Source organism: Bombina bombina, chromosome 3, assembly GCF_027579735.1.
Source record: "Bombina bombina isolate aBomBom1 chromosome 3, aBomBom1.pri, whole genome shotgun sequence".
Lineage (NCBI taxonomy): Eukaryota > Metazoa > Chordata > Amphibia > Anura > Bombinatoridae > Bombina > Bombina bombina.
The window spans coordinates 616,481,251-616,505,713 of record NC_069501.1 but is presented as its reverse complement, the minus strand read 5'-3'; the positions used below and the strand labels follow the sequence as shown (position 1 = coordinate 616,505,713).

Here is a 24,463-nt window from a genome sequence, read left to right as displayed (position 1 = left end):
TCTCACATTTATTTAAAATGTCTTTGTCTATTTAATCAGGTAAATTAATTAATTGTTTTATAGCTTTGTGTTTTTCTTTTGATAATTCCTACTACCTGGTCTTCTTAGTCGACAATAACGCTGGGTGAATTGGGAATTATGATAAATGATCTGACAGTTTGTCATTATTATTAATTTACCTGATTCTCTGCAATTACCTTAAAGGGTTTATATTCAAATATTTAGGTCTTATTATCAAGCCAATTTTTGTGTTATTTTGAAAATATGATTTAATTATCTTTATATTTTAGTTTCTGCGTTAATTCTGTTTTCCTTATGTAATTGCTTTAATCGATTATTATAGGATTATAGGTTATTTCACTGAATATATTTTGATTGCTTAGTTACCATTAAATGCTGATTATTTTCCATTCAAAATCTTTTAATAAAGCTAATTTTTGTTTGTTCATCTGGTGTCGGTATAATTAATAGACTGATAGAAACCAAAAGGATTGAGGTTTTGTGTTTATTATCTTTAACAAGTTATAAGAAAGTGTGTCATTAAACATTACACGCATTACTCCTATCACATAATATAATTTTATAGATAAAGGTAATATTCATAACAATAGGTATCAAATAAATGCCTTCAGGGGTACTTGCTACAAAAAGGTTGAGGAAAAACTGATCTAGGTAGGTCAACAATATTTTTAAGCACTCTCTCTTGATTTTCTACATCTCTTTCTTTTCTAGCCACTATATTTAACATGCGGGACTAAAATACAACAAAACCTTTAGATATTATTAATATATTTTGTATGAACAGACCAACCACAATCCCAGTACCACAGAATTTGCCCCATATGCAATACTCACTAAGGTGCAATTAGTGCACTATGATAAAGTGCATAATAAAGCAAGTGAGTAAAAATAGACTATTGTAGCGCTGAGCTAATTTGGGTTTCCCATTGTATCAGCCACCAGTGATTCTTTACAATGCAGGTTCTACGGCTTAAATTTTAAGTTCCTTGAAGAAGTGAGTTTTTGAAAAATGATGTTATTTTATACCTCTTGATGTGAACCTACTTGACATTTTTACCGTTATTGGATTGCTCTCAAAAGCATATTGGCACATTATACATAAACCAGGATAATAAAAATAATGTTAATGGTAATTGATAAATGGTTGTGAAGAAAAGATTCTCTCCAGCAGTACTGCTGCAGGCACGGGACGGTTGGAAGATGAAAGAGCCCTGATGGATTCATCTAAAACAGACACTTAGGGCTTCTCAAGCTTGCTTGTTTTGCTTGTTAAAAAATGAGCTGCCAGACCATATACCCCAGAGGTAGCTGCACATCGGCTTAAAGAATCCTGTGACTTGTACTATTATTTTATTTTTTCATGGAGATATTATCAAGATTATAAAACAAGAAAAATATCCCTCCAGCATATGCAACAGTAGATACATGGGGCACGCATGAAGAAGAGAAGTGGGCATCAAACATATTGAAAAGCCATCCCCAACTGCATTGTACATCATATGATTTGTACAATTGATATATTTATGCATTTTTCCTGGAGGGTTACTAGAGAGAGAGATGAAAAACAATCTATTTATTCTGCGGTTCAACATATTTATTCAGCAGTTTCTTGGTTGTGATTCCGGCACAAAGTGGTCTCTGCCCCTCTGATTTATGAGTCCACTTCCCGTATTCGGCTTGAGATTGATGAAGTCTAAGGCTGCTTATGACAGAAAGCATTTGAGTGGGAAAAGAGAACCTGTTTATATGAATATTTATGTGTCTGCTAATAATGCCCTTATGTCAGTGTATGGTGTGTGTGTTTGTTTTTGTATGCGTGTGGCTGTGCAAATTTCTATTCTAAGAGACTGAATATATTCCACCCACGGATAGAGGTTGCATAGCCATTGTTTTACCCTCTGGCAAACTCTATGCCTTTGTTCCAAGAGCTTGCCTGGTCTCCATGATTTTTGCTGTGATTGGATCAAATTAATTCAAGAGGCAATTTAGATTCTTTAGTTTGCGCCTCTTCACTTCAGACTTTGTGGGGGGGTGCAATAGTTAAGGAAGGTAAAATACAGCTCAATAGCAAATGAACTGGCAGATAGGTTGCTGAAAATTCATTAATTTGTTTGCATTTTTCAGGGGAAAAAGAAAGAAATGCATTTCTGTATCAGTACAATGCTGGTTTGATGTCACAAATGAGCTGGAAGTATATTTCATATTCAAATGGTGAATGAAAAAAAGAAAAATAAGACAATTACACTACTATAGAAAATAAATGGATTGAATACATATTTGTAAGCAGTGCATTCACACCTCCTGGTATTTTATGTATTTAGTTAAATATACACAGAGTTTTTGATTAATGTTTTTAAATTATTACAATAAAAGGTACATTAGCATTACAATCCTGATAGAAAATTATAGATTACAAATAAGATGAAGGGGATATTTATCAAGCCGTCAACCACAAATACGCTGGAATTCCACAGAGTAATTGTTGCGAGCTTGATTTGACCTAGTTATCAAACCCTACAGACCGGCAAAAGTTGAAATCTATGACGCAACATACGATCCGTCGGTCTCAATCCGACACAGATCGATGCTTACGTCATTACAGATGTTCCGAATACACATTCGGCACTATTTGACACTTTTTCAAAGTTATCAAATAGTTAATCGGTACGCTCGCGGCTATTCCGGCTCAGCGTACCTGGTTTTCAATCCGCCACCCTGGAGGCCGCGGATGCCATAGGAATCAATGGGAGTCTAAAAGCAGCGAAAGCCAGATATCCCATTGATTTCTATGGTAGAAAACCAGTAACGTTTACACCTAACACCCTAACATAAGCCCCAAGTCTAAATTTATTAACCCCTATTGCACCGCTCCCGACACCGCCGCAACTAAATAAAAGTGTTAACCCCTATCCCACCACTCCAAGACCCTGCCGCAACTAAATAAAGTTATTAACCCCTATCCTGCCGCTCCTGGACCCCGCCGCAACCTAAATAAAGTTATTAACCCCATCCTACCGCTCCCGGACCCCACCGCAACCTAAATAAAGTTATTAACCCCTAAACCTCTGGCCTCTCACATCACTACCATTAACTAAACCTATTAACCCCTAAACCACCAGCCCCCTACATCGCCATAAACTAAATTAAGCTATTAACCCCTAAACCTAACAACCAGCTAACTTTACATTAAAATTACAACATCCCTATCTTATAATAAATTAAAACTTACCTGTAGAATTAAAATAAACTATATTAAACTATTAGATAACCTACCCTAACTATTATACTAAAATAACATTAAAGTAGCAATTAATTAATTATATTACATATTAAAAAACCCTAACCCTACTCAAATTATTTAAACCTACTATTAAAAATTACTAAATTATAAACAAAAAAAACGCTGTTACAAAAAATAAAAAACACTAAATTCCGATAAAAAAAACATCGTATCAAAAATAAAAATAAATTACACCGAATCTAATAGCCCTATCAAAATAAAAAAGCCCCCCAAAATAAAAAAAACCCTAGCCTACAATAAACTACCAATGGCCCATAAAAGGGCCTTTTGCGGGGCATTGACCCAAAGAAATTTACCTGTAAACAAAATTATAAACACTCCCCAACAGTAAAACCCACCACTCAAATAAAAAGCCTATCTAAAAAACCTAAGCTCCCCATTGCCCTGAAAAGGGCATTTGTATGGGCATTGCCCTTAAAAGGGCATTTAGCTCTTTTACCTGCCCAGACCCTACTCTAAAAATAAAACCCACCCAAAAAACCCTTAAATAAACCTAACACTAACCCCCGACAATCCACTTACAATTTTTGAAGTTCCGCTTGAAGGATCCATCCAGTCGGCAAGAAGTCTTCATCCGTACGGCCTCTTCCATCTTCATCCATCCGACGAAGTCTTCATCCATGCGGACTCTTCTATCTTCATCCATCCGGCACGGACCGGGTCCATCCTGAAGACATCCGGCGCGGAGCTCCTCTTCAATACAGTTGCCGCCGTAAACTGGAACTTGAATGCAAGTAACGTCATCCAAGATGGCGTCCCTTGCATTCCTATTGACTGAAAGGTTCCAATCAGCCAATAGGATTAGAGCTGCTAAAATCCTATTGACTGTTACAATTAGCCAATAGGATGAGAGCTCAATCTTATTGGCGGATTGGAACAGCCAATAGGATTGAGCTCTCATCCTATTGGCTGATTGGAACCTTTTAGCCAATAGGAATGCAAGGGACGCCATCTTGGATGACGTCACTTGCATTCAAGTTCCAGTTTACGGTTGCAACCGTATTGAAGAGGAGCTTCACGCTGGATGTCTTCAGGATGGACCTGCTCTGCGCCGGATGGATGAAGATAGAAGAGGCCGCATGGATAAAGACTTCGCCGGATGGATGAAGATGGAAGAGGCCGTCCGGATGAAGACTTCTTGCCGGCTGGATGGATCCTTCAAGCGGAACTTCAAAAACTGTAAGTGGATCGCCGGGGGTTAGTGTTAGGTTTATTTAAGGGTTTTTTGGGTGGGTTTTATTTTTAGAGTAGGGTCTGGGCAGGTAAAAGAGCTAAATGCCCTTTTAAGGGAAATGCCCATACAAATGCCCTTTTCAGGGCAATGGGGAGCTTAGTTTTTTAGATAGGCTTTTAATTTGGGGGTGTGGGGTTGGTTGGGTGGTGTGTTTTACTGTTGGGGGGTGTTTGTATTTTTTTTTTTTTTACAGGTAAAAGAGCTGATTTCTTTGGGGCAATGCCTTGCAAAGGCCCTTTTAAGAGCCATTGGTAGTTTTTTGTAGGCTAGGTTTTTTTTTATTTTGGGGGACTTTTATATTTTGATAGGGCTATTAGATTAGGTGTAATTCGTTTTTATTTTTGATACTGTGGGGGGGGGGGGGTTTCTTCGTAATATAGTGTTTTTTATTTTTTGTAACTTAGCGTTTATTTTTTGTAATTTAGTAATTTTTAATAGTAGATTTAAATAATTTGAGTAGGGTTAGGGTTTTTTAATATGTAATATAGTTAATTTAATTGCTAGTTTAATGTAATTGTAGTATAATAGTTAGGATAGGTTAATTAATAGTTTAAAAATAGTTTATTTTAATTCTACAGATAAGTTTGAATTTATTTTAAGATAGGTATGTGGTATTTTTAATGTAAAGTTAGCGGGTTGTTAGGTTTAGGGGTTAATAGCTTAATTTAGTTTATGGCAATGTGGGGTGATGGTGGTTTAGGGGTTAATAGGTTTAGTTAATGGTAGTGATGTGGGAGGCCAGAGGTTTAGGGGTTAATACGTTTATTTAGTGGTGGCGGGGTCCGGGAGCGGTGAGATAGGGGTTAAAAACTTTATTACAATTGTGGCGGGGTCCGGGAGTGGCGGGATAGGGGTTAAACATTTTAGTATAGTGGCAGCATTTAGTGACAGGGTATAAATAAAGTTTGTAAAAAGCCGAATAGCAGCGAGATAAATGACTGTTAGTTAACAACAGTCCGATGCTCATCGTCCTGTACTTGGTGCGGCTTTTTGATGGATTTTTTTATAAATATGGAAAGTGTATTCAGGTCCGCGGCCGTGATGTTAGGCGAGCATATTGGTTAATAACTTTATTACAGTTGTGGCGGGGTCCGGGAGTGGCGGTATACGGGTTAAACATTTTAGTATAATGGTGGCATTTAGTCACAGGGTATAAATGAAGTTGGTTAAAAGCCGAATAGCAGCGAGATCGATGACTGTTAGTTAACAACAGTCCGATGCTCATCGTCCTGTTCTTGGTGCGGCTTTTTGACAGCTTTTTTTATAAATATGGAGAGCGTATTCAGGTCCGCGACTGCGATGTTAGGCGAGCGTATTGGTGCCGGCAAATGCAGCATAGTTGAGGCTTTGATAAATATCCCCCAAAGTGTAGAGATGTTTGTAGTGAATGCTAATCTGCTTTTCAATTTATTATCTTGGTCCAATCAACTGCTTTTAACACTTTTTAAGGGACATGAGTATTAAAACAGGAATGGGGTTATTTTTCCTCAGCAAAATGCTTTATAATAATGTGCCATGTTATTTTATTAAAAATGATTTTTTTTCCTCCAAACTTGGTGCCTCACTGTCAATTAGTTTCTCTGTAGGCTCCAAGATTGGCGCCTGAGGTATGCAGAAGGTGGTGATCAGGGAGTAAAATTTACATGTAAGCAGGGAAGTAGTTTTTTTTTTTTTTAATGTTTGTTGCAAACTTTAATAAACAAGCATTGGTTATCAACCATGCTGAACTGATTTAAAGGGCCAGTCTAGTCCAAAATAATCTTTCATGATTATGATAGAGAATGTAATTTTAAACAATTTTGCAATTTACTTTTATCACCAATTTTGCTTTGTTTTCTTTGTATTCTTAGTTGAAAGCTAAAGCTAGGAGGTTCATATGTTAATTTCTAAGCCCTTGAAGGCGACCTCTTCTCTCAGGGCGTTTTGACAATTTTTCAACACTAGATGATGTTAGTTCATGTGTGTCATATAGATAACATGGTGCTAACGCACCTGGAGTTCAGGTGAGCCCGCTCTAATTGGATAAAATGGATGTCTGTCAAAAGAACTGAAATATGGGGGCATTTTGCAGAGGCTTAGATACAAGGTAATCACAGAGGTTAAAAGTATATTAATATAACTGTGTTGGTTGTGCAAAACTAGGGAATGGGTAATGGGATTATCTATCTTTTAAAACAATAACAATTCTGGTGTAGACTTTCCCTTTAAGACTGATGTTTCTATAATTTACCTTTAAAGGGATGACAACTATTTATTTTTTTATTTTGTGATTAAGACAAATCATTCATTTAAAAAAAGGAAGTTTCCAATTTACTTGTATTATCAAATTTGATTTGTTCTTTTGGTATTCTTTGTTAATGAAAAATTCAAGTTGGTAGTGTGCACGTCTGGAGCACTACATGGCAGGAAAAAGTGCTGCCATCTAGTGCTTTTGCAAATGTATAACATTCTTCCAAAGCTGCCGCCATATAGTGATGCAGACACATGCACGCTCCTGACCTTACCTCCCATTATTATCATTTATTTGTATAGCGCTGCCAAATTCCGTAGCACTGTGTAAAATGATAGGGGTATACAATGACAAGGATTTGTGATCAAATACAAAACATAAGAAAACTAAACAAATCTAGTACAGGAGGAAGAGGGCCCTGCTCCGGAGAGCTCACAGTCTACAGGTTTAGGGTGCAGAGACATAAGGTTTGGGGTAGCTTGTTACATTGGTTGTAGTTGCAGCAGTGAGTCAGGCAGTTCATGTATTAGTTTGGTTCAGAAAGGGATAGAGGAGAGATAGTAAGCCGCTCTGAATAGGTGGGTTTTCAAGGAGCGTCTGAAGCTATACAGGGTTGTTGACAGTCTTATGGAGCGGGGTAGAGAGTTCCAGAGGACAGAAGCAGCACGTGCGAGATATTGGAGGCGGGAGTGGGACATAGAGATAACAGGATTGGAGAGACGTAGGTCAGAGGTTGATCGAAGAGGACGGGATGGGGAATATTTCACGATGAGAGAGGAAATATAGTTGGGAGTTAGACTGTTGAGTGCTTTGTAAGTTAGGGTTAATACTTTAAATTGTATTCTGGAGTGTATGGGGAGCCAGTGTAGAGACTGGCAGAGCAGAGCAGCTTATGTAGATCGGCGACTTAGGTGGATGAATCTAGCAGAAGCATTCATAATAGATTGGAGGGAGAAGAGGCGGTGTTTTGGAAGGCCATTTAGAAGTAGATTGCAATAATCAATGCGTGACAAAATGAGGGACTGAATAAGTATTTTTGTAGTTTTTTGAGTAAGGAAGGGACGAATTCTGGTAATGTTGCGTAGGTGTGAACGGCAGGATTTGGTAAGCGTTTGTATATGTCGGTTGAATGTGAGCTCTGAGTCTAGTGTGACCCCAAGACAGTGGACCTGGAGTGAGGTGTTGAGAATAGAGTCTCCAACCATCAGAGAAATGTCAGGTGTTGGATGTCTCGAAGAGGGGGGAATAAGAAGCAGCTCAGTTTTGGACAGATTGAGTTGCAGGTAGTGTGAAGACTTCCAAGAGTAAATTGCAGAGAGGCAGTTGGAAATCTGGTTGAGTAAAGAGGGAGAGATATCAGGAGAGGAAAGATAAATTTGGGTATCATCAGCATATACTGTAAGTGGTACTGGAATCCAAAGGATAACAAGAGAACAAACCGGTAAGATATTAGAAGTAAATTTGAAAGTTGTTTAAAATTGCATGCTCTATCTGAATCATGAAAGAAAATTAGGTTTCATGTCCCTTAAACCCCTTACGCTGTACAGGCTATGACATACACGTCGTACAGGGTGTACCTTGTACATCGTTAGGGGTTTAAAGCAGCTGGAAGCGATAGTGATCGCTTCCAGACGCTTTCAAGGTATTGCCGTGAGCTCGTGAGGAATGGGATCTGGGAGGGGGAGGGGGAAGGACATTGAGGGGAGGCAGCTACACTACAGAAAAATAGGGTAATAATCAATAAAATAAGAAAAATGCGCAAATTTGATCAGAAACTGGGTACTGGCAGACAGCTGCCAGTACCTAAGATGGCCACAAATAGGAATTGGGGGAGCTTAAGAGAGCTGTTTGGGGGGGATCATGGAGGTTAGGGGGTTAGGGAGGAACCTTCACTGCAGAAACTATTTTTTTATTTTAGAAAAATGCTAAAAAAAAAGGCTTTTATTTCAGTACTGGCAAACTTTCTGCTAGTACTTAAGATGGCGTGACAATTGTGGGATGGGGAGGGAATAGAGCAGTTTGTGAGGGGTCAGGGAGGGATAAGGGGGTGTGATGTGTCAGATGGGAGACTGATCTCTATGCTAAAGCTATAATAAACCTTACAAGCTCCCTACAAGCTACCTAATTAACCCCTTCACTGCTGGGCATAATACAAGTATGGTGCGCAGCGACATTTAGCTGCCTTCTAATTTTCAAAAATAACACCAAAGCCATATGTCTGCTATTTCTGAACAAAGGGGATACCAGAGAAGCATTTACAACCATTTTTGCCATTATCGCACAAGCTAATTGTAAATAATTTCAGTGAGAAACATAAAGTTAGTGAAAAAGTTAATGATTTTTATTATTTGATCGGTTTTGGCGGTGAAATGTTGGCATGAAATGTACCAAAATGGACTTAGATCAATACTTTGGATTGTCTAGTACAGTGATTTTCAACCTTTTTTTTGCCGTGGCACACTTTTTTACATTAAAAAATCCTGTGGCACACCACCGTCCCAAAATTTTACAAAATAACACATTGTAGCTTAATACAGTGTGTGTATATATATATATATATATATATACACAAACATACATACATACACACACACTGTACTGTGCTGTCATGCCATGCCTCCTACAAACTATACATGACATATTGACATTTATTCACAAACAATCATAATGATTGTCTGTGAATGAATGTCAATATGTCATGGTTGTAATGACGCCTGATGAGCCTGTCACATACCTCCCAATATTTCAAAATTTGAAAGAGGGACACCCCTGCACTGGGAATAGTCCTTCCCATCAGTCATCATCTCACTTAAAATAAAAAAACGGCCCAGAATAAAAAAACAAGCAAAATTTAAAAAATATGTCACATTGTTGTCAGTCTACCACGGCACACCTGAGGATCTCTCACGGCACACTAGTGTGCCACGGCACACTGGTCTACTACACTACACTAAAGTCAAAATTAACCCTATAAGCTCACTACAAACTACCTAATTAACCCCTTCACTGCTGGGCATAATACAAGTGTGGTGCGCAGCAGAATTTAGCGGCCTTCTAATTACCAAAAAGCAACGCCAAGGCCATATATGTCTGCTATTTCTGAAGAAAAAGGATCCCAGATAAGCATTTACAACCATGTGTGCCATAATTGCACAAGCTGTTTCTAAATAATTTCAGTGAGAAACCTAAAGTTTGCAAAAATGTTTGTGAAAAAGTTAGCGATTTTGTTTTTATTTGATCGCATTTTGCGGTGAAATAGTGGCATGAAATATACCAAAATGGGCCTAGATCAATATTTTGGGTTGTCTACTAAAAAAATATATACATGTCAAGGGATAATCAGGGATTCCTGACAGATATCAGTGTTACAATGTAACTATCACTAAATTTGAAAAAAAAAATGGTTTGGAAATAGCAAAGTGCTACTTGTATTTATTGCCCTATAACTTGCAAAAAAAATCAAAGAACATGTAAACATTGGGAATTTCTAAACTCAGGAAAAAATTTAGAAACTATTTAGCATGGGTGTTTTCTGGTGGTTGTAGATGTGTAACAGATTGTTCAAAGTTAGAAAAAGTGTGTTTTTTTTTTCAATTTTCAATTTTTTCATCATATTTTATATTTTTTTATAGTAAATTATAAGATATGATGAAAATAATGGTATCTTTAAAAAAGTCCATTTAATGGTGATAAAAACGGTATATGTGTGGGTACAGTAAATAAGTAAGAGGAAAATAACAGCTAAACACAAATACTGCAGAAATGTAAAAATAGCCCTTGTCCTTAAGGGAAAGAAATTGAAATTGTCCTTAAGGGGTTAACAATAATGTTTTTCCCCTTTCGCAGAATGACTGGAACTTAGAGTATGCTCTAAGTCTAAACACAGTCATGGCAATATGTTTCAAAGTGCTTGTGCCTACATTATTCAACTCACTTTCACAAAGGTGCATTCCAGTTTACAAGTTCAGTAATGTAGATGTTGTGAGTGTGTTTAGACATAGGGGTCAATTTATCAAGCTCCATACTGGCTCGCCGGAAACAGAAGTTCTGAAACAGTGGTCTAAAGACAGGTGCTCCATAACCTGCCCGCCTGCTCTGAGGCGGCGGACAGAAATCAACCCGATCGAATATGATCAAGTTTATTGACACCCCCTGCTAGCGGCCGACCCCATAGAGTGTATGACGGTGCTCCCCCTATAAAAACCTGGTCACAAAGGTGCAATCTCGTTTGAACATCTTCTAGGCAGATACAATATTGCAAAGGAGCAGAATCACGCTCTATAGTTTCATTACTGTTAAAATTCAGTATAAGAAGATATCATAAATCCTTTAAATATTAATCCATATTTGCTATCTTGTTTTCAGATCACACCAAAACAGAACCAGTGCTTTAACAAACAGTACAAATAAATAATGTCAAAAAACAATACTTGTTAAAGATTGTGACAATATAGCGATAGAAAAATGTGCCCAGTCTATCCATCAGGCCAACATACAAATAGAATTCAGATGGTTTAGCAGTGGTGGAAATGGAAACAGATTGCAAGTTATTCATATGGAACTCATAATTGCGCAATATTGTTTTAAAGTCCACGCTTGTTCTGTTAGTGACAATCATGACAGTGCAAGTTTAACTTAGAATCAAACATTCCCTTTAAGAGATTCCTACATGCCATTTGAAGATGTTAGGGTCCTAATGTTACTTTTCAAGTATGTCCATCACACCAAGATACAAATGGCATTTAGATGGTTAATCAATGTTGAGGATGGATTTGAATTACAATAGGCTAATGTCACACATGTAAATGAGCATTTTACTTCCACAGTGAACTAAGGGGTTAGTTGAAAGGACCTTTACTGTAACCTTAAGATATGTGAATGGGCTATTGTATCTGTCAGTTTGGGGTGACCTCCCAGTTTCTATTTTGAAAACAGGTACTTAACACACAGAAAGGCCATTTTGGGAGCTATTCTGATTTAAAGGCATTCACTGCTGCAGGCTTTTAACAAACAAATCCATTCTGTATTGTGAGCACCCAAAAAACTCAATAACCAAGGGTATCTAAAGATTTTCAACAGAAAAACATCATTCAAGTCTATGGGGAGTTTTGCAGATAAATAATTTGATACCTTTCTCTAAAGGATTGTGATTGACCCCCAATTCGGGTGGAAAACAAAAATCCATTTCAATAGCCAATCGCCAACAGATTGTATTAGACCCAGATTACGAGTTTTGCGTTAGAGGCTATGCGGTGCTAACAAGCAGTTTTCCCTCACTGCTCACTTACCTGCAGTGCTGATATTACGGGTTTTTACAAACCCGTCGTTAAAAGACAAGAAGTGAGCGTTGAGCAAAATTTTGCTCATTACCGCACTCCAATACCAGCGCTGCTTAAGTCAGCGGTGAGCTGGTGTAACGTGCTCGTGCACGATTTCCCCATAGGAATCAACGGGGAGAGACGGCTGAAAAAAAGCAGCGTAAAGCTCCCTAACATAGCCCCATTGATTCCTATGGGGAAATACATTTTATGTCTACACCTAACACCCTAACATGAACCCCGAGTTTAAACACCCCTAATCTTACACTTATTAACCCCTATTCTGCCACCCCCGACATCGCCGACACCTACATGATAATTATTAACCCCTAATCTGCTGCCCCCAACATCGCTGAACCCTACATTATATTTATTAACCCCTACTCTGACGCCCCCAATGTCGCCGCCATCCTACCTACACTTATTAACTCCTAATCTGCCGCCCCCAACATCGCCGCCACTATAATACACATATTAACCCCTAAACCGCCACACTCCCGCATCACAAACATTAGTTAAATATTATTAACCCCTAATCTGCCGGCCCTAACATCGCCGCCACCTACCTACATTTATTAACCCCTAATCTGCCGCCCCCAACGTCGCCGCCACTATATTAAAGTTATTAACCCCTAAACCTAAGTCTAACCCTAAACCTAACACCCCCTAGCTTAAATATAATTAAAAGAAATCGAAATAAATATTCCTATCATTAACTAAATTATTCCTATTTAAAACTAAATACTTACCTATAAACTAAACCCTAAGCTAGCTACAATATAACTAAGTTACATTGTAGCTAGCTTAGGGTTTATTTTTATTTTACAGGCAAGTTTGTATTTATTTTAACTAGGTAGAATAGTTATTAAATAGTTATTAACTATTTAATAACTACCTAGCTAAAATAAATACAAAAGTACCTGTAAAATAAAACCTAACCTAAGTTACAATTACACCTAACACTACACTATAATTAAATTAATTCCCTAAATTAAATACAATTAAATAAAATTAGCTAAAGTACAAAAAACAAACACTAAATTACAGAAAATAATAAACAAATTACAAGATTTTTAAACTAATTACAACTAATCTAATCCCCCTAACAAAATAACCCCACCCCCAAAAATAAAAAAAGCCCTACCCTACAATAAATTACAAATAGCCCTTAAAAGGGCCTTTTGTGGAGCATTGCCCCAAAGTAATCAGCTCTTTTACCTGTAAAAAAAATTACAAATCCCCCCCAACATTAAAACCCACCACCCACACAACCAACCCTACTCTAAAACCCACACAATACCCCCTTAAAAAAACCTGACACTAACCCCTTGAAGATCACCTTACCGGGAGACACAGTCATCCAACCGGGCCAAAGTCCTCAACGAAGCCGGGAGAAGTTTTCATCCAATCCAGGCAAAGTGGTCCTCCAGATGGGCAGAAGTCTTCATCCAGACGGCATCTTTTATCTTCATCCATCCGGCGCGGAGCGGGTCCATCTTCAATACATCTGACGCGGAGCATCCTCTTCATCCGACGGGTAACACTGAATTAAGGTTCCTTTAAATTACTTCATCCAAGATGGCATCCCTTCAATTCCTATTGGCTGATAGAATTAAGGTAGAAAAAATCCTATTGGTTGATGCAATCAGCCAATAGGATTGAGCTGGCATTCTATTGGCTGATTGGAACAGCCAATAGAATGCCAGTTCAATCCTATTGGCTGATTGGATCAGACAATACGATTGAACTTCAATCCTATTGGCTGATTGCATCAGCCAATAGGATTTTTTTACCTTAATTCCGATTAGCTGATAGAATTCTATCAGCCTATCGGAATTGAAGGGACACCATCTTGGATGACATCATTTAAAGGAACTTCATTCAATGTTAGCCGTTGGATGAAGAGGATGCTCCACGTCGGATGTCTTGAAGATGGACCCGCTCCGCGCCGGATGGATGAAGATAGAAGATGCCGCCTGGATGAAGACCTGCCCGTCTGGAGGACCACTTCGCCCGGCTTGGATGAAGACTTCTCCCGGCTTCGTTGAGGACTTCGGCCCGGTTGGATGAAGACTTTTCCCGGTAAGGTGATCTTCAAGGGGTTAGTGTTAGGTTTTTTTAAGGGGGTATTGGGTGGGTTTTAGAGTAGGGTTGGTTATGTGGGTGGTGGGTTTTAATGTTGGGGGGGATTTGTAATTTTTTTACAGGTAAAAGATCTGATTACTTTGGGGCAATGACCCCGCAAAAGGCCCTTTTAAGGGCTATTTGTAATTTAGTGTAGGGTAGGGGTTTTTTTTGTTTTTTTTTTAGCGGTTTTAGATTAGGTGTAATTAGTTTAAAAATCTTGTAATTTGTTTATTATTTTCTGTAATATAGTGTTTGTTTGTTTTTGTACTTTAGCTAATTTTATTTAATTTAGGGAATTCATTTAATTATAGTGTAGTGTTAGGTGTTAGTGTAACTTAGGTTAGGTTTTATTTTACAGGTCAATTTGTATTTATTTTAGCTAGGTAGTTATTAAATAGTTAAAAAACTATTTAATAACTATTCTACCTAGTTAAAATAAATACAAACTTGCCTGTAAAATAAAAATAAACCATTAGATAGATACAATGTAACTATTAGTTATAGTGTAGCTAGTTTAGGGTTTATTTTACAGGTATTTAGTTTTAAATAGGAAAAATTTAGTTAATGTTAGGAATTTTATTTAGATTTTTTTAAATTATATTTAAGTTAGGGGTGTTAGGGTTAGGGTTAGACTTAGATTTAGGGGTTAATAACTTTAGTATAGTGGCGGCGACGTTGGGGGCGGCAGATTAGGGGTTAATAAATGTAGGTAGGTGTCGGCGATGTAAGGGCTGGCAGATTAGGGGTTAATGATATTTAACTAATGTTTGCGAGGTGGGAGTGCGGCGGTTTAGGGGTTAATATATTTATTATAGTGGCGGCGATATCCGGTTCGGCAGATTAGGGGTTAAAAAAGTTTTTTTAAGTGTTTGCGATGCGGAATGGCCTTGGTTTAGGGGTTAATAGGTAGTTTATGGGTTTTAGTTTACTTTTTAGCACTTTAGTTAAGAGTTCTATGCTACGGCGTTGTAGTGTAAAACTCTTAACTACTGACTTTAGAATGCGTTACCAGTCTTGACAGGAGAGGGTCTACCGCTCACTTTTTGGCAGACTCGTAATACCGGCGCTATTCAAGTCCCATTGAAAAAAGAGGGTATACAATTTACTTAAAGGGACATAATACTCATATGCTAAATCACTTGAAACTGTTGCAGTATAACTGTAAAAATCTGACAGGAAAATATCACCTGAGCATCTCTATGTAAAAAAGGAAGATATTTTACCTCACAATCTCCTCAGCTCAGCAGAGTAAGTTCTGTGTAAAAGGTTATACTCAGCTGCTCCCAGCTGCAGGTAAAAAAAAATTAAAAAATTAAGAAATGAACAGCAGCCAATCAGCATCAGCAGTGCTGAGGTCATGAACTCTTACTGTGATCTCATGAGATTTGACTTAACTCTCATGAGATTTCATAGTAAACTTCCTTTACCTGATTGGTGATATAATATGAGAGTGCACAATGCTCATCCCTTCAGATGTCCCGGGACAGACACACTAATATGCTGCTTAGAAATCCTTTACAATGGGAGGTGGCTACTGAGGAACTTTTGGGGTAAAATATCTTTCTTTTTTACATAGAGATGTTCAGGAGATATTTTCTAGTCAGCTTTTTACAGCTATGCTGCATCACTTTCAAGTGTTTAAACATTTGGGTATTATGGCCCTTTAAGTGGATTTGCGGTATTTCCAAGTCTGGCCAAAAAAGTGAGCGGTGAGCCTTTACCTTCAAGACTCATAATACCTGCGGGCATTAAAAAGCAGCGTTAGGACCGGCTAACGCTGCTTTTTAAGCCTAACGCAAAACTCGTAATCTAGCCGAAAGTATTTAATCCCTGTGAAGAGATTAATTACAATCATGGGCTTTTTTTAAGTAAATAACAATTTCTGAACATTGGTATTATCAGGATGTTTAACAATTGACCACAATCCTAAAATGCTTCTGACAATGGTTTTTGTGTGTGTGCAAAGCCAATGTTATATTCAGAAAGCTTTTGTTGTACTAGTTGGTTATAATTTGTAATGTGTTGTCCTGACTTTATCAAGTCCTTATAGCTGTAGTATTCAATAAGTTAAAAATTGTAAATGTGTTGTTAAAGGGACAGTCAACCATAAAAATGTTATTGTTTAAAAAGATAGATAACGCCTTTACTAACCATTCCCCAGCTTTGCACAACCAACATTGTTATATTAATATACTTTATAACCATTAAACCTCAAAATTTCTGCCTGTTTGTAAGCCACTATAGACAGCCTCTTTTCACATGCTTTTTTATTAGCTTTTCACAACAGGAGACTGCTAGTTCATGTGGGCCATATAAATAACATTGTGCTCTCTCTCCTGGAGTTGTGCAGGACACAGCACTAATTGGTAAAATGCAAGTAAGTCAATAGATAATAAATAGTCATGTGATCAGGGGGCTGTCAAAAGAGGCTTAGGTACAAAGTAATCACAGAGGTAAAAAGTATATTAATATAACAGTGTTGGTTATGCAAAACGGGGGAATGGGTAATAAAGGTATTATCTATCTTTTTAAACAACAACAATTTTGGAGTTGACTGTCCCTTTAAGTATCAACAATTTGGATTGTGATCAGCCAAACTTGCACACATGTTAAGTATAAGTTTGTTTAGCCCATACCAATAATGCAATAAGGGCTTCTTATAAACAATGAAAATGGCTGAGTGTGGTCATGTCCACATTGAAAAGGGTTTTTCTGCAGTTGTTATCATGCCAATAATTATCAAACAATAGATTATGATCAACCCCATAAAGTCAGCTCCAGAGCAGCAATGCACTGCTGGGACCTATCTGGTGAGCCAATGACAAGCGGCATATGTGTGCAGCTACCAATCACCAGCTAGATCACAGTAGTACATTGCTACTCCTGAGCTTGTCAACAAATAATACCTAAGGTCTAGGAGGCTTCATTCCTTTTACCAATTGCCACCAAACCAATTTCTTAACACTTAAGTCTATTTTACTTATCCAATCTTATTTAAAATAAAAAGGTCACAATTTATTAAATAAATTGAATTTTGCCATTTTTACCTTTAAGTTTTGTAGAGCAAAATTCATCCATATCATAAATCAAAATTTACATATCACAAAAATGCCACTGCATTAACAAGAATTTTGGGACCCACGTCTAGGGGGGTGGACCACAAATACCCCCCTGGCAGGGCATAAGGGGAAAGGAGAACCCAGGGCATAGCCCACCCCATAGATAGACCACCGGATCACCCCTCAGGGCTGAGCATGCCGCGGGATCCCCCCATCCCCCTATGCCCCGCCCACGTGGTAACCAAACTTCACCGCCTGCTGGGATTCCTAAGTTTACTAGACAAAAACAGCTGCCATCTTTTTATCCTCAAGCCAGCATAGACCGTCGGGTCACCTGCTGTCTTTGGGTTGCGCTGCATTGTTCCCCTTATGGAGGAGCACGGGCAGTCTTACTATGACTCGACCAAGTAGTCATCGTCCTGCCCCTATCCGTGCTGCTGCTGTTCTCTTTCACATGACCTCTCCGGATTGTTGCATTGTCCTTCATTGTCTCTAGGGTGGGAGGGTGGGAAACAAGGGAAAAAAACAAAGGTTAGTGACCACTTCCTGTTGTCTCCTTCCCTATGTCACCTTTGCTCCGCTCCTCCCCTTCCCCTTGTCTTGTCCAATGGCCTCTCGCTGGCCCCTGCCACTTCTCTCAGGTAACCCCTCTTGGCTACCCCCACTCTGGCACACCTAGCCAGCCTATTGTTCTTCCAGAAGCCCCTCCCTTAGGCCGTTTCTCTCATATGCATTCAATAAACTATTTTAGAGCAAAAAGTAATAGAAGTAAACCTAAAAGTCTTAATAAAAAAAAGTAAAATGTTTACTTTTATGTCCCTTTAATTCTGTTACAATGACAAACTTTTTGGATTGTTGCCGTTCTGCATACTTTGCACAGACAAAATTAATTTTAAATTTGCATTGAGAATATTTTTAATTAAAAACTATGACTTTTTTTTTTTGAGGATAAGCATTGGTTTAAAAACGATGAGGGTATCTGTTGGGGTTTAATTTATTTAAATGTAGATACTATAATAGAGAAATGGCTTTAAACAGTTGTACAAACTGGCAGTATAACAGTTATAGCAGTAATTGTCTTTAACTGAGGGTTGCACAACTTTAACTCACTGTTCACTAATTTCTCAGGAGATCCTGCAGCGGAAGGTTGGTCGCAATGGGGAGTTTGCTCCATGACCTGTGGCCAGGGATTACAAGTTAGAACAAGATCCTGTGTATCATCACCATATGGGACGCTGTGCAGTGGTCCACTGAGGGAGACACGGACCTGCAACAACACAGTGCCCTGCCCAGGTAACCAGAATCTTGTTTTCTTTCTGCTGTATTCATTTGTTCTCATATGACGTCTTGTGTCTGTTTTGCCAGTGCTCTGACAGACTGAAAATGCACATGAAGAAAAGCAGGAAAATTATTACTCAGCGTTATGAGTCATTGGTTCAGTGTATAACATTAAAATCACTAGGCATTAGCAATTGTCTACACACAGGCTTTGAGTCACCCGGTGATCTAATATAGTGAGCTCTATCAATGAGGCATTAAGCTCAGTCATCATCTATAACCAACACACTTGACTTCATGCCTGTATATCCTTACGCATCCTTAAAGCAATGACCTACTTCATAAAACCGCACCAATAGCCCCATGCATACCTAAGCTCTTCTTTTCTAAGGATGCAAATTTCTGAAAAGTCTTTTGTTCAATCAGTATGTCACTATATACTTCACCTTTGTAGAACTCTCCATAACTACCCTGTTTGCTTGAAACCTTCTCTCTATCCATAGTGCTTCCCTACCTTCCATCTTGTTTCCTCTAACACAGTCTGTTCTGTAAATCGTTTCATTTCCAACCTTATCAGGTCTGTGGATATCACTTTAACTTCTTTTTCTTTCTTTCTTACTTATATTCTTCATAGCGCCTACCTAGCTTTTACCATTGTTTTCCTTTCTCATTCCGCACTTTTCCTCTCCTTCTTCTTCCCCATGTAGATACACATATGGCTGCTATAATAATCTTATATAATCCCCACGTAGTCTTAAATCAGTTCAGCACAGTTGATAAACATTACAACATTCTATTCCATAATTGGCAAATCTGCTATCACATTAAAAACACATGAGAAGTAAACACTTTCTATCATGCATAATATAATTAATCACGATCGTGATTAAAAGCTTCACAGCTTGAAACTTTGTCTGATGTGTTTGTATTTTGGACCCATGAGATAAAATAAAAGTCAGATTATTTTTTTTATGTGCCTGGATTGCCTGGATTTCTTAATGCTTATTATCTAGTCTGAAAAAAATGTTATTTAAAGCTATTAAAATTTACATTAGCAAAAAATGTATGTTGCATACTGCATTATATTAGTGAATGCTTCCACAGCTATGTTGGTTGAAACGTACAGGCCTTAACAAACCTTAAAGGGACATTATACACTAGATTTCTCTTTGCATAAATGTTTTGTAGATGATCCATTTATATATAGCCTATACAGCTTTTAAAAAAAATAAATGTATTTTCTGCTTATTTTTAAATAATTTTTTTTTTGCTATACACCCACTTTTATTGGGTTTCACAGCTAACCTATTTAATAGAGCTAAACTTGGAGCTTCTTAGTAAGTTTTTATACGGTTTTATACTGGATTTTTATATCAGTATCTGTGCATATTATTTTCTGTAGTAGTGTATATTACATGCAGTTACATGAACATTGGTGTATAATATCCCTTTAAGGATGGATCAATAAAGCATGCAAATTTAAATTAATTTACATTTTAATTCTGTTATAAAATTTGCCTTGTTCTTTTTGTATTGTTGAAGAATAGGGATGGGCGAATGTTTCTAAAAATTCGAAATTTAAAATGAATTTTGATACATTTGTTCGTTCGAATCGAGTTTCGAATGTTTATATAACATTCTAACATTCTATTTTCGTTTTCGAATTTTTCAATATAATTGGAAAAATTTGTTTGAATAATAGAATGTTTAGCTATGTATTCATTCAATTTCGAAATGTAATATTCGAATTCGAATGTGACATTCGAATTAGAATGTGACATTCAAATTTGAAATAGTATTTCTAGTCTACAACTGTGTATAATAAATGTAATATTCGAATGCTACATTCGAATTTGAATGTCACATTCAAATTTGAAATAGTATTTCTAGTCTAATACTGTGTTTTAAATGTAATATTCGATTTGAATGTGATATTCGATTAGAATGTGACATTCAAATTCAAAATAGTATTTCTAGTCTAATACTGTGTTTTATAAATGTAATATTCTAATTTGAATGTGGCATTTGATTCGAATGTGATATTCTATTTGAATGTGACATTCGAAATAGTGTTTCTAGTCTACAATTGCGTTTTTTAAATGTAATATTCGAATTCGAATGTGACATTCGAAAACTGTAAACAAAATTCGAAAATCGAATTTTTAAGAATATTCGTTCTTATCAACATTCTATTATGTAAATCGAATTTCTACAATAACATTCGTTCTAACATTCAAATTCGGATATAAACACATTCGCCCATCCCTATTAAAGAATTAACCTAGGTAGGCTCACAGGACCTCAAGAGTGTGCCTGCATATTTTAGCATTCTAGGGTAGCAGTGTTTGCAACAATGTATGTAGCAATTTTATACATTATTGTAAACACTGCTGGCCTAGAATTCTAAAAGACACATGCACGTTTTTGAGCTTGTATGAGCCTACCTAGTTTATTTTTCAACAAAGGATACAAAACGAAAAAAGCTAATTTTATAATAGAAGCAAACTGGAAAGTTGTTTAAAATTGTATACAGAATAATAGAAGTTTAATTTTAACTTTACTGTCCCTTTATAAGTAGGTTAATTTAGCAAATATCAAACTGAATTGTTTATTCATCCACCTCCTCCATGTCAATTTATTTATCTCTCCACAAATCCTGTTGAAAGGCTGGCTGCAAAAAACCAAAATGAGCAGTGTTGGAAATTCCAAATTATAAATATGTCTGTCTATATATATATATATATATATATATATATATATATATATATATATATATATATATATATATATATATGATATATATGTGTGTGTATTTTTAAATAAAAAAAAATAGATGAAAAATATATATATTCTCACTTTTATATGTAGCAAAGAGTTGATTTGCATATCCCTTTAAGGCAATACCTATAAAACTCACAGGGTTATTGAAGCTTACTATCTCAATGTGTTTCCAAAACTGGTTAAATGATGAGAAACCCACTTCCAGCAATAATAATTGTTTCCGATATACACTGTAGCAGGAGAGTGGCCTCGAGGGACAGTGCTAGATTAAACTGATGTTCAGCTATACAGAAATTGACTTATAACTTGGGATAAGATCAATCCCTATCTACTCTAACGAATATATGAAACATATCAATTATTTCTAATATGTTGGCAATGTAGCGTGCACATATGTGCAAGCATAGATGTTTTATTTTTTATATGCAGATGGGTTAACTGCCAGTTTTAGTGATGAACAATTAGTAGATAAATGGAGAATAATTATGGCCATTACAATACATAAGGGAATCCTGCTTCACTCCCAATAAACACGGCACATTCTTCTCACCCATGAAATCAATTCTCTGTGATACATTGATGTTAATTTTCTGAAGAAGTAACAGTTTAACACCAAAGCCGCCAGTTGATGCATTATGTTTGTGAGATACAAACTGACATTAACATCATTTCCGCAATTAAGGGTGTGATCCTGTGACAATAATCTGTAGCCAAGTAACTCAAGGCGAAAACGTGTGGAGCACACAGAAGCTAGGCAATGGGCTTACACCAGTGTCTCATATAGACAAAATACATTCTAAAAATAGTTAAAGGAATATTGTACTCCAAAAAATTATATCCTGCTTATTATAAAAGAGCAGCATCTTCAGATGTAGAAAATATTTATTGCTTGACAAAACACCAACTAAAAGCGGATTTTTAAGCTTAAATTGAAGCTAATACTGTAGTATTGGTTTGGCACTTCCTACTAATCCTCACTGTCCAATAAAGACAATGGCACCTGAGGGACACACCTCTGGATGACTATTGGCTAGATTCTTTGGTGCTTGGGAGGTTGCCTAAGGGCCTTGTTGTTTCATGTTTGAAATTCATTAAGCATCGCTTCACCTCTCTTCTTAAGTGCTTTGTTAGTGGGCATTCCTATAATTAAAGCATCTATGGTTGATAAGATGCCCAATTCATATAATCGTGTACATCAAAGTGAACTACTATATACGTGGAAATAAGATAGCAACTGCAACACTTAGGAAATAAGCTTTCAAACATTCTATGTAGATGTTTGTAGTTGTAATACACACACAGGATATAACAATAGGGATTGGCCATGGGGGTTCTAGTGCGTTCTAGAGTTGTTCTTGGAATTGTTTCACTTACACCTCAGCCCAGTAATAACTTATTTATATATATATATATATATATATATATATATATATATATATATATATATATATATATATATATATTTATCTGTTTTTATTTTTTTATGTTTTATTTTTACATATAGAGATTATATATAGATAATATATACTGTATATATATATATATATATATATATATATATATATATATACATATATATATATATATATTTATATATATAGCAAAACCAGAGACTGTACTTACTGGATTGGTGTGAAAAATAAAAATAAAATAATAAAACATGGTGACGTCACCATGTTTTATTATGTTTTTTTTTTTTACACTAATCCAGTGAGTGCTGTCTCTGGTTTTGCTATTGTTGTTTATGGCTATGCACCCTAGTTGTTGTCCATACAGGAGTGGGAGTGCAGATACACATGGACTATTTTATATATATATATATTTGTTTCTGCAAATAAAACTGGCTAATAGGGACAACTTCCATAATCTAAGAGACAGTTAAATCTAATTTAAAAAAAAAAAAAACTTGAATTCTTTTAAAACACCGCCTTTTAGATAAAAAGGACAAAAATAAAGTTTAATCTCCCAACTACACAATATTTTTTAACATGTAATTTTTATTGTAGTTTGAACATGCTAATGACATAGATAATTGCGTAGTGCTGTCCTCTCCTTTCTGTGAATATTTATATTCCTAGTCATTATATTGTATATTTACATTAATGATTGCTGGCTGAGTCTCATTTCAAGAACCCAAAATGAAATTGCCCTGTCATTAAAGCATAAAATAGCAGAATTAGAGTATATTTTCAAATCCTGGAGGGGTTACTTAAATTTTCATAGCACTAATATCCTGAAGTCTATTGTTAATTTATGTTTTTAATTGTATTCACTTTTAAGACGGTATTACAAAAAAATAATCCTGTGATCTCTGCTCGGAGCACTCTATGATTCAGCAAGTTGTAATTAAAATAGTTGGTTCTCTTGTTTCTATTGTCATTTATATTATAAATTGATAAGCATGAAGAGTAATGAAAAAGATACATTTAGCAGTGCTCTGTATTATAAAAAAGAATCCTACTCACTTCTGTTGGTTACTGTTTTCCAAAAAAGTAAAAGAGACAGTAAAAGTAATTTTAACCTGGCCTTGTATTCAAATTGCTGCAGTGAACTGGTGTATATGATTAACCAGATGTGCCAGAGCAGGATGTGGGAGCACGCACAACATATTTTTTAATGAGGTGGGCAGTACAGCTTTGGGGGGGGATAAAAAAAAAAAGGAGGAAATCAATCGTGGGTGCTCAGCTTATATTTAACACAAGTTTAAAGATAATTTAAAAAAAACAACAAAATTAATTCCATTCAATAATTTAAATATGCAAAAACAAAAATAAATCTATTGAATGGAATTAAAAAATGCAAATTGTTTTAAGTAAACTTACATTTTTATAGGGACATAAAGCTTCAATAGGAAAATGCACTAATGTACTAAAACATTGTATTGCCGTATATCTTACTTGTATGGGTATGTTTAAAAGGACATTAAATACATTTTCTTAATTGTATTTGTTGTTTAAATATTGAAAAAAATTGTAAATTATTAGTGTCCATTAAAGGGACACTGAACCCTACTTTTTTCTTTCGTGATTCAGATAGAGCATGCAATTTTAAGCAACTTTCTAAATTACTCCTATAATAATTTTTTCTTTGTTCTCTTGCTATCTTTATTTTAAA

The 24,463-nt window shown here is 36.3% G+C and overlaps 1 protein-coding gene across 1 annotated transcript in view; it reads left to right on the top strand.

The window, feature by feature from the left end:
• ADGRB2 (adhesion G protein-coupled receptor B2) overlaps positions 1 to 24,463 on the top strand; it is a 540,900-nt gene that overhangs the window by 168,161 nt on the left and 348,276 nt on the right. Inside the window, exon 3 of the mRNA XM_053707236.1 lies at positions 18,419 to 18,583. Coding sequence (XP_053563211.1) covers positions 18,419 to 18,583 — 165 coding nt within the window. The remainder of the gene's footprint in view (positions 1 to 18,418; positions 18,584 to 24,463) is intronic.